At 33.8% G+C, this 12,374-nt stretch overlaps 1 protein-coding gene across 18 annotated transcripts in view; it reads left to right on the top strand.

The window, feature by feature from the left end:
* The window catches only part of sls (sallimus), a 237,073-nt gene that overhangs the window by 37,021 nt on the left and 187,678 nt on the right, over positions 1-12,374 (top strand). For all 18 annotated transcript variants that reach the window (XM_076369145.1, XM_076369150.1, XM_076369148.1 and 15 more), the window contains 5 exons: positions 9,068-9,190; positions 9,486-9,664; positions 9,940-10,187; positions 11,602-11,858; positions 12,129-12,320. In XM_076369145.1, the coding sequence (XP_076225260.1) occupies positions 9,068-9,190; positions 9,486-9,664; positions 9,940-10,187; positions 11,602-11,858; positions 12,129-12,320 (999 nt within the window). The remainder of the gene's footprint in view (positions 1-9,067; positions 9,191-9,485; positions 9,665-9,939; positions 10,188-11,601; positions 11,859-12,128; positions 12,321-12,374) is intronic.

Genomic DNA, 12,374 nt, shown 5'->3' with positions numbered 1-12,374 from the left:
TACATATTATTATTGATATTAAACGATAAAGTTTAAACGTGAAATGCAGTTTTCTTATATTGACACTTTGCCTCAGGAAGACTTTATTCAAAGTAACAAAAAGGGTAACTAATTAATCGAATTTTAAAATATTTAAAATATTATTATTGATATTATAAAATAAAGTTCAAACGTGGAATGTAATTTTCTTATATCGACACATTGCCTCTGGAAAATTTAAAGTAGTAAAATTGAAAATGTGAAAAAATTAATTTTTTTACATATCTTTATAATTTGATGTTTTACAAAGATTACGAAGCAAGTTTCAAGTAAAACTTGAAAGAATTAATAAAATTATAATATGTTTAACATAATTCCATTCTCCATTTATCTCTATAAAGAAGAAAACCGGTTCTTTATTTTCAAAAAAGAGGGATGGATTAATTTGTTTCAACACGCAGCAACTTTCGAATTTCCCGAAGTCCTCGATAAAATAAAAAATTCATTCCTGGAAAGATTTAAAATGATCCACTGACGTAATAGTGGACGACGAAGGTCACTTTTACAGGTATTCCGTTACGGAATCATATCACGATCTTAGATCGAGAAATCGCTTGGCTATCTTGGAAACTCGGATCATTTGCGATCTCCGCGTCGGCAGATAAGGATTACTCGCCTTATTTCGCACGACCGAGGTGATTTATCTTCTTCGCGGTGCTCCCGATTTCTTTTTCTTTCCTGCGTGTATGTAGCAATTGCCGAGGATATCCGAGCTTGCGGCGGATGATGAAGCTGGGGATGCGTTTCGCGTGACACATGAGACGTAGCTTGCAATTACGATTATTTGTCGAGCTGAGTTAATTACTTCAGCGTTGATGTATCTTTTGATCGGACCAACCACCCTCGAACGACGCGCCTCAGAATCTCAACCGAAGCACAGAGTTTAATCTGAATCGTTCGGAAGCTAAGCGGTTAAGTCCATCTTTTTTTTTTATTTTCTGATTTTTGTAAATTTTAATAGAATAAATAATATTGGTTTTAGTTATTAAAGGATTTACTCGCTTCTTTGTTTGTTCTAGGTCAGAAAGTCTTTCTTTTTGTAACTTCTGAATATAATAATTACAGAAGCCAAAACATTAATTTTCTCAATTTTTCTTTTCTGGACTTAACCGCATTGGCTTCTGAGGGACTCTTTTCACTGAAAATGAGTTCATTTACTAAAAATAGTAAATATCCATAAATTTTACTAAAATCCCTGTGATCAAATCGATCAAGTTGTAAAGTACTGTATGCGTTTCTTCACACGCTTGAACAGTAGCTAAAATATCCAAAGAATCGGTAGACATCTTCAGTTGGAAGCTATTTCGTAAACAATACAATCGAAAACGTAGAATATTCTCTCGCAACGACAGAATATCCGATGATCGTTCATTGGCAGTAGTTTTTCAGATTTTTTGCGGATTATCCGCAAACGATCGACAATCACGTAGCTCGCGCAGATGAAAAAGAAGAAAGAAAGAAATATTGCCGCTGACGGATGGCACTAGTAAGAGAGGAGAGACGGTCCAGACGAAACTTTGGCAGGCTGCCAAAGATGAAAATGGAAGCATATCTCGTCTTTCTGTGGTCCAACTGCCGGGTCGACGAACCCAGGACCGATCTCTCTAGTTTCTACGCTTCTCCCTTTCTCGTTCCAGAAGGGGTTAGGCCTTCTCCCGTCTTTCTCTTCCTGATTTTACTCGCGAGCTCGTATTTAGATTTAGAAGCGTCCCCGGGTGCTCCGGAAATCCGACGTCGCTTTCATTTCGCCGAATTTTTCGAACGGTCTCCGCACGATTCCCGTCGGCCGCCATGATTTATCTCGGTCGTGGATGACGGAAAAGTACTGTGTCTTGTTGGTGGAATATTTTCAACGATTTCTTTTAGCAGGGAATAGCTTTTAAGTAACAGTGTATTCGAGAAAATAATTTTCAAAGCAATTCAGTGATTTCGTGAATTTCTGTTTCAGCTTTTGGGTGATCAGACGTGATAATTATTGTTTCTTTCTGAATATTTAGTTCAAATTAATTTTGAATATTTCCTTTCGAGGTTATTTTAGAAGTTTGTAATAGTATTTGTGCTATATTTTAGTTATAGGTATAATTTAGCTACGGTTATTATTTTGTTCATAATTATGAGTTAGTTGTAACTATGATTTATCTATAATTATAATATAGTTATAACAATAGTTTAACTATAATTATAAAATAGTTACGTACATAATTTAACTATAATAATTATATAATTACAATGACAATTTCACTGTAATTATAACATAGTTACAACCATAATTTTTCGTTGCAAAATGTGACCCTATTACACGAGTATCTACATTTCCTAGTATTCCATCGCAACACTTCCCTGCATGCAAACTCTCCGTTCTGTTATTACGATTCGAAAAAATCGTGGCATTTTGCAACAGACATAAAGCCACGCAGAAACTTCGCATGCGTTACTCGCGCGCCATTTTTGTTTCCGGATGAAAGGGGAAAGAACGAAACAATAGTCACGTCCGCGGCATTAACGATTGCCTTTCGGTGCATATTTCCTTCGCATATTTTTTTTCTTCTTTCAGAAATGCTTGCATCTAATTTCATGGCGGGAAATATTAAGCGCAATTACACGCGTGCACCGTCAACGTAATAAGGGTTCTTGTCGGGACGGTTAATAAGCGAGTGAAGCAGCATCGTAAATTCTTTGCGTGCTCCCTCGGATTTCATAGCGTTTAATTTATCGGAATTCCTACTCCGGCCGTGTTCGTCATCATATTGGCCGTTAATTATCGTGATTTTCGTGCGACGCGTCCATTCGACGACAACGTTCGAACGTTCGGAAACGTTCGCCGTAAGGAATCGTTTAAACTTATGAAATTATGGTTTTAAACTCTTTACGACCGTTTAACATAGGGTTTATCGAGCATGGCTTCTTTCCTCTTTTTCAATTGATTATTTGATTTCTTGATAACGATTAAGTAAATGGTCGTAGAACAGCCACTGAAGTATTATACACGTTTAATAAAATCTTTTCTAAGTGACTTTTTATATTTACTTCTACGTCTAAATACACTTGCATTCGTAACTTCTACTTTATTTTGAGTGTCTCTTTTTTTTATAAATTATACGATAATTATATAAGTGTTAAAAATTTTTTAATTATAAAATTACATTATTTTTTATAATAAATATTACTATAAGGTATTTTGGTAATGTTTTATAATTTTAATTAAATTTGAATAATTTTAGAATTTTGTATCGCAGGTACACTCACTGATAGATGTTACAGAATATTATGATTAAACAGGAATAGTGTAATACGCTTGAAATATGAGTTAATTATGGTTAGTTGTATGCGAGTCGTTGTAAATAAATATTAGTTAAAACTTTTTGACTTTCAAATTTTTGACAGTGGGTGTACATAGGCTAAATATGTGAGATCGTAATTACAAGAAGTAGAGAATATTATGTTTCAGTGATTCATGATTATTATTGTCGTTACTACTTATTATTACCGCTATTATTGCACATTAGAGAGCCATGAGAGCGGAATTGAAAGCTGTAGAGACGTAAGCTCTTAATTAGAGGCGCGCAAAAGTAAAACAACTGTTTGAAGACAGCATACTCTTGTTTAATATATTCCGTTTACCGGAATTGTAAACCGAGAGACAGTTTATGCTTCTAAATGATACCGTAATTCATATGAAATCGATGCGGACAAAAGCTTTAAATATTCCTGTTATCGTAACGTAGGTTATCTGTTACTTTTCATTCATGACGCATAAAGTGTAGCAACGATTGAAAATTTATTACTAGACGACGAATTGTATGTATGATACATATGTGATATATGACAATATAAAACTTTAAGAATATCTTTACTTCATTCGTTATTGTCGAATTCGAATTATTTCAAGAAATTTTCATTTTCAATAAAGGACTGTCATTTATATATTGATATTGATAAGAAATTATCATTTGTTAATATTAATAATACAAATACATAAAGATAAAACATTTCGAAAATATTTATAAATATTAATATCTTATAGGAATAATATACACTACAAAAATTATTATCATTAATTTTCTCTACAATATACTTTCAAAACCCTTTGAAATTCCACCATTGGATTGGTACAACCCTAGTCTTCGTAGCAACTGTGATATTTACATAAATAGTATCACATACGTAGAAAGTTTACATCCTCAAGAAAAAACAAAAAAGGCCCAATAATAAATGACAATATCAATAAAACAAGCCTAATACTTTTAAAACTCTTAAACTATATTTTATTCACAATTGTATGTTATACAGAATTATTGTCGTACACTAATACTATTTTTAAATGAATTTAATGAAAACTGCCTCCTGAATAAGAGAAAATCAATACCGCTGATTCATTGATCCACATAAACGGTGTTCATTAATTCGGAAACTTGTCAACGTTGTTTCCACGAAACTGCACCCTTTCGCTCTGAAATTCGATCCGTAAGATCAAGGCGACGTTGACGCGCCGTTTGAAATTCGAATGATCAAAAGACCGAGGGTGTGGGCGACGTGGATAGAATTCTCCTCGCGGAACGGCGATCGCACGTAAGTAAACGAAGGATTTAGAATGACGCGGCGACGATTTGCTGCAAATAAACGCGCGGGCACAAAAAGGGATGTGATGTCACCATCGAAGTAGTACCAATGTCGTTTGCGCGTAATAAAATTTCGCGTCTAGTCACGGCTCGTCTACATACTCGCGCCGGTTGAACACCTTTTTTTTCCATGAATGATTTCCCTTGTTGAACTGTTCGTTTTCTCAGTGAACGATCAAATTTTATTATTTGCCTTTGAACTTTTCATTTGCGTCTTTCCTATAAATGGCCATATGTTTTTCTGATTGATTGACTGAATCATGGATGTTAGATTATAATTATATTGTTATGCAAGTGAAAGAATGTTGAGAAATATAAATATCACACTAGAACTATGGCAAAATAGTTTTATAAGGCCTACATATTAATCGTATTAAACGCTTGGTAGTTATAGTGTTAATTACTGCATTGTGAATCTGACGGGTTTATAGTTATTATACGTAATACATTTATGTAGAAACTTTCTATTGATTTGTAATATATGTATTGACTTCCTCAGACCCAATCTATCTAAAAATTTGATCAATTTTCATTAATTATTTGTTTTACTTGACGACTGATAAAATTCTTAATAGAATGAACGATCTTCTCTTTAATCATAGCTTCTCTAAATCACTATACGAAAATTTATATTTGCATATAAATCTGCATTAATTACAATACTATTCACTTAAAATGTAAGGTGCAAACGTGCATTGTATACTTCGAGTCAACTTAATATTTTAAGAAATCTGTTTAAATAATTAAAATCTTTTTGATCTGACTTCAAGTATTTATAGTCTAATTGACGATTTAAAGTTAACTAAACGTTTACTTTGAATTTTCAATGCACGATTCGATCGAAGGCAATTTATTCCAGGTATTCTTGTTAATTTATGAAATGTATGTTACGGTGAACAGCATACCAGAAATAATAAAAGTGAATCACTCCAACGACCTCGTATAGGATCTTAGTTTTTCCGTGTTTTAAGTAGATGTGGTCCGCAATGGTTGGACAAGTTTTTGCGACAAAGAAATCAGTCTACTGATTAAGAGATCGTATAACGTTGACAGGTATATACAAGACAGGCCATCTAATATCATTACTTTATAGAAACCCCTAAATATTGAAGCTCATTATTAATGTCAAGGTTGTAGTCACAAGAAAAATAGAAAGGTTTTAATAATCAGGGACTATCTACGGTGAAAATGATTTTTTTTTTTAAAGGAAAAACAACTGAGAATTTTAATTACTGTGTGATGTTTTCTCTCTGATACACAAATATTGAAATATTAATAGTTTGAAAAGTTATTTTAACCAAATCTGTTAAATACAATTACGTAGATCTTTAAATATAATATCATAAACATTTGTATACAAGAAAATTCGGATTTATATATTAAAGAAATTATCCAAAGCACAATAATTTTCGATTCCATTCCTTTCTAATTTCATTGAAAAATAATAAATATTGAGAATGTTATACTAAAAAGAAATATAACATAAAATTCATATGAAACAAGAAAACTAATTGACAATAATTCTAAAAATTGAAGTAACGAAAATAATATAAGAAATATTTAAAAATATAAATATAAATATAAATATAATAAACTGGTATAATATGTGATATTAATTAGATCACTATATACAAATAATTCTAAAACTATATAATTAGTATTCCTAAATTTTAATCCTACTATTAAAATAATATTTCTTTAATAATATAGGTAATTACGCAATGTATATTTTATAATATTCTATATTATATATTTTATGCAATGAAATATATAAATTTTAATGAAGTTCCATTACATAACGAAGAGTCAAAATAAATGTGACGCAACATGGCGCCAACAAGAGTGTTACGTTTTTAACAACACCCGTTGCACATGGTACTATCCAAACATCGGTTTTCGCGTCTATTTTCGATAGCGACATCATCTGCTCACGATATCCGAGCATTCACGAACCTCTTTTTTTATCGTCAACTCTGCTCAGCGAGCTGCCAATAAACTCTAGGCTGTGATTTAAACCGGTTGTCAATATCTACTGTCGTCAGATTAAAATACTCCCAATCACATCGAATCACGCTCGACATGCTGCGAAAGTGTCACAATTACTGCTCGTTTGTCGGATCAATGGTGCATTTAATTAGCAATCATTGACGTCCGTGTGCGAACATTCTCTCCACTCTCGATGTATTTCCATGAATCTTCGTTGGAATGGTTGTTAAATAAGTCTTGAAGGATTCGTGATTTCCGATTTTATAATATTTAATCTAGTTTAGAAGGTTATGTAAATTTTTATCTACACGAGAAGTGTTAATATAAGTATATGAATGTTTATATATTACATCTGACCAATGAATTAATACTTATTCCAAAGAGGAAAGCAAAAATCTGAATTTAGCAATATTTATTTATTAATTACTTAATGATACTCCCTATTTTAGTTTTCTTTTATAAAATTTACTTCAACTTATGGCTTCAGATCTTCATTTTCCGAATATTTACAAAATAAACAAACTTTACAAATACAATTAATTAAAATAAAGAAAATGTAACAAGTATATTCGTTCGATTTTCGTTACATGAAGAAAAGCAATCGAATCGCTGGATGGTTGTTAAATACCCAAACAGAATCCGTTGAAAGTGACACGATAGTTTCTTCTCGTGCAAGGTTACTAACAGCTCATTAAGTTCGGCATAATTATCCGGTAGCACTCGATATCTAAGCTTTATACCGGTTTTTCATGCAACTCACCTCGGTATTCATCGATCACTTCCTCGTCGGGCGATTCGTTCGTTAACCCGTTGACGTGTTTACATGGGCCCGAATCGTCGGCGGTTATTTTCAGAATCGGAAACGCGGAAATTAACGATCGACGAAGTTTCACAGACATAATCGATCCTCCTGCGCGCGATATTTCGGTTGCTCCTAGGATAAACAAACGCTCGCTGCGATGGTTTCTCGGTGCTCGCTTACATTTCGCTTTCTGAAACGATTTGAAATAGACACTGGGAACAAGGAGCTAGACTGTTCTATTTGTTTCTAAAATTTCTTTCATCTTTCAACATTGCTTTATTGGTAGAAAACAATATGGTATTATGTGCTGAATATTCTGGGTGCTTTTTGTCAAATATTTTTCTTAGAAAGTTGGTAGATTTTAGATATTTTAGAATCATCAAAAATTAGAACTCATGGAAATAGAAAAACCTGCACGGTATTTAATAGAGTTAATAGAGTTAATATTCATTCATTTGTGCATTGAATTCAATGAACATTTCTTTATAAAAAGTAATAATTAGTAATAATTACTTTATTATAAATATGAAATTATAAACATTTAAAAAATTAGTAATAAAAGTATACAAAAGTTATTGAAAACATAATAATCAAAATAAAATAATTGTTTTCAATCATCGTTAAGTAATAAATAAATATCAATTAGCGAATAATTATCATTTTTGCTATCCTTCATATTTTTATTACTAATTTAAAGAAGCTATAATTTCAGATTTATAATAAGTTAATTATTTTAACAAATTAGTACTTTTCAAAACTTAATAATTGATGCACGTCACTAATAGAAAATGTTTCATAATATATTATTTAGCATTTACGAAAGAATCTATAATTCTATCAAGAATCTATAGAAAATCTATGAGTACTCGATATCATTCAATTAGTGAAATCCATCTTCTCCCTATTGTCCACAAATTTTTCGGTATCTTCATTGAACAATTGATTCAAACGATTCAAAGAAAAATCTATTGAAGCATGTCAGACCGAAGGTGTTTCAACTTGCCCCAGATAGATTGTAGAAGGCAATTTGCGCATTCCGTCGTCATGTTTGGCCGATGCTATCCGAGATCTGAATAAAATCACTCGTCCCGATTTCCCGACTGGACTCCGATGATCACTCCGTTTTTGGATCATTGCGTATAATCCCGTAAAAGGTATCGACAGAACGTTTACTACTGCGCGTCGGTGTGCCATTATTGCCTTTTACAAACTCGCGATGGAAAATCACTTGTAAATATTATCCCATATGAAATTGCCTTTTTTGGAAATCGGAACGAAAACGATGTCATAAATCTCCTCGATCATGCTCGATGCAACGTTTTTATTGCAATTTATGAAACATTATAACTAAATAAATGCTCTGAGAAAAATGATAAAAAATTGTTGATTGAAATGAGTAATATAAATATACATTTGACTGAAGTTTAATTAAAAAGAAACTCGAGCAAAACTTGTTGAGCAATGTTATTTCTATATACTTATTTAAGGCATTTTAATTAAGAGAATCTTATGGATAAAGCACGTATTTTTTCACATTGATTTACAAATTGAAACAATAATAGTTATATTTTTCTTTTTACCGAACCGCATTAACGAGCTTTTGCTCTTTTGCCTCATTTAGAGCGGCGAATGGCTCAGGCTGAAGGTACTGGAAGTCCAGCCGGAATTAACGAAGCTCGGCGCCTCGGTCGAAGAAGCTACTGAGCTTTCGAGTGCACACGACGAAGTTCTGCTTCGATTACAGGTAAGAACGTAAACAAGTACACTGAATATTCGTCATCAAAGGATTTAAATATCATTTGGGAATTAAAGAAAATATCGGAAGTGTATATAGCAAACTAGATTGGTTTGCACAGCATCAATGACATTCAAAACTTTTGCTGAAGGAATGATAGTTTCGTTATTATCAGCTCTCATAGGTAAAAGCTGCTTGTTCACAGTCTCTTGGAACACTGGTTCCTACACTGACTTTGATGACATGAACGTGGGAACAATCGAAAGTTGATGAATATTCTGACGAAATTATTTTTGTTATTCAGAGCAAACAGAGCCCGGTGGAGGAATTGCTTAGACAGGCTGATCAGCTGATTTCGAATCAAAGGCCAAGGGCGGAAGTTTACGCAGCGATGGCGGAAACTTTGGGCCAAGCTTGGCACGACGTAAACGAGCTCCTGGAGCGCCGGAAACAGATCCTCGACTGCAACGTATTGTTCCAATGGTATAGTATTTTATTCGTTAACTACTTCTAAATTTTATACTATATATATTTCTCATAATCACGAAAACAAATTCGGCTTATAGAGGGTTAATTTTATGAGAATCGAAGATTAGGAATTCTATAAGCAGCAAATATTATGAATAAATTTGACGATTTCTAATAATTATGAATAAATAGGATGAGCTTTTGCGAAGGAAATTATAGTGGATTAAGAATTCAGATAAATTCAGAGAATTCAGTTCAATTACTGAAAAAAAACGGCCACTTTCTTACAGCCGCGCGGAAGAGTGTCGAGAAAGCATGAGGGCCCTCGAGATGACGTGCAACGACACGCTGCTACCGATCGAAATCGAGGCAGTGAAGAATTTCCTGACGAAGATCCAGGATCTTCGGAAGAACATGTTGGAGGCGTTGAGGGGCGCCCTGCAGGAGGGAAAGAGCTTATTGGACAGACTGAAGGAGATCGCGAATGAAGGCTCCTTGGACTCCAGGCCAGACAGAATTAAACTGGAAGCTGATCACGGTGAGCGGCCGTAATTAATGTTACCCGCTGGACAAACGTATAATCGCGATCAATGTCAGTGTTTTCATCGCACCAACGTTCCCTTTCGCTTTTATTTAATCGATGACATAACTGATGTTTGCCTTTCGCGTGCCGACACGTTCCACTGTGCCGCTTGAAGTACGGATTGAAGTAAACAACTGGGCTCTGTGATTCGTAGACTGCGGAATTTTATGCGTTCACAGTTGCAACTAATCTAAGAATGTTTCGAAATTTGAACAAGTTGAATGCCATGGAGGTCACCGGTGATCCAAATCGAATTACTATAGTTCGCTCAATTAAACGATGATTATTTGAAGACATTTCTGTACTGTAAATAATGCTATCTAATGCGGTGACATTCAGGTAGATGAACGTGCAATAATAAAAATGCAATTCGTTCAAATGATTTAATATTATATTTGCCCCATTTTGTGAATTTTGCTGTATGAAATCGCGCGGCATTCATGTTAATGAAATTATTTTGTAATTTAATAGCATAGAGGTTGTTCGTGCACGCTGTCTAGGCAGTATTAGTGGACGTGGCGTAACACTTTCACACGTCGAATTAACCTTGTGTGAAATAGATGTGATGAAAAAAAGGCTTCTCCTTTTCTCGTTCGATAGTGGGCTGTATTTGTTTAATATTGAGTGAAAGGAATGTGTATATGTTTACAAAGTTAAAGTGTGTGTGTTGTCCAGTGAGTACAGCGTGATTGTTATGAACTTGTGATGTATGTCTGTCTGTCTTGTCTCTTAATGTCTCTCTCTATATATAAAAATACTGAGATAGAGCGGTGTCCTTAGTGACAAATCAGAAGGCTAAAACGCTCGGGGTGTTGCTAGTTATAGTTTTTAAACCTACGCTCACATTACTAGTAGTGGAGGTAGGGGGTACGTTATCCTTTCTGACCTGCAAAGCTACCGGTGGCTGTGCGCTCGGGTTTAGGTCGTTGAGCTGTTGTTTTTTTTATGATATGTATCTTAACCAAATAAACCGTGCCGGAACAGAGGTGTTATTACAGATAGATTAGAGTCTTTAGTAAAGAGCTTTAAATTTTGTTTAATGTTCATTTATATAAACTTATTTCTACAGCTGTGAATTTGAATAAATATTCATATGTTCTGATAATAATTAATGAGCAATTTTCGTGGATTTTTATATAACGAATATGAATCTGAAATTATTTTAAGCTTCCGGATATTGTAGTTTCAGATGAATTTGATATTGAAAAGAATTTCAGTAGATAACGGTACACGATTCGATTAATTATAATCAGATAGTTGTACAGAATGAACGGTGCGAGTAGGATTATGTAAATAAAAGTACCTATTTAATCTTTATTTTTTAATGTTTTTGGTTAGAGATGTGAAATACTTTCTTTGCATTTCTCAGCCGTGATAAAAGTTGAAAGGTGGTTGGAGGAGCTCCACGACAGAAGACAATTGATCGAGACATCGTATCGCAGTCGCAAGACTCAGTTGGAGCAATGCCTGGCTCTAGCTCTGCTAGCTACCGATTTACGCGATCTTGAAGAGATCTTGAACGACAGGATCGCTGCTCTATCGAGCAGCTGCGATCAACTCGGTGATTCCGCGTCGAGTGCGGAATTACTTCTGTTCGAATTGAAGAAGTTACAAGCTGAAGCGAAGGTATTTCTATAATATTATATATATTTATTTAATAGTATTTAATAGTATTATAATAATCTATTTAATTCTGTTGAATTCATTTACTATCAGATAATAGTGTTAACATAGCTTAAATATAAATCGAAAATGGAGAATAATGTCTTTATTTGAAATTCGGTTTTACACAAGAAAGACGAATTTTATTTACGATTTAATTATAACTATCTAATAAAGGTACTAGTTAATAGGAATTTGCTTATTTTATAAATCGTTAAAATATTCACTTTGCAGGAATTTCAAGACAGATCGATCAAGATAACGAAGTCGACCGAACGATTAGTGTCCTCAGGACACTTCGCTGGCGAACAAGCGACAGAACAAGCTTATGCTATCCTCGGCGCTGCGGCCGATTATGTGAACGATTTAGACCAGTACGAGTCGTTGTTGAACAGGGCCGTGGCGTTTTTCGATTCGGCTCGATCGGTGAATATCGGACCGCAATATTTAATTTCGTTAAAACTTATACTGTCGAATTAC

This window comes from Nomia melanderi, chromosome 7, assembly GCF_051020985.1.
Source record: "Nomia melanderi isolate GNS246 chromosome 7, iyNomMela1, whole genome shotgun sequence".
Lineage (NCBI taxonomy): Eukaryota > Metazoa > Arthropoda > Insecta > Hymenoptera > Halictidae > Nomia > Nomia melanderi.
This window is presented reverse-complemented; position numbering and strand designations above follow the sequence as displayed.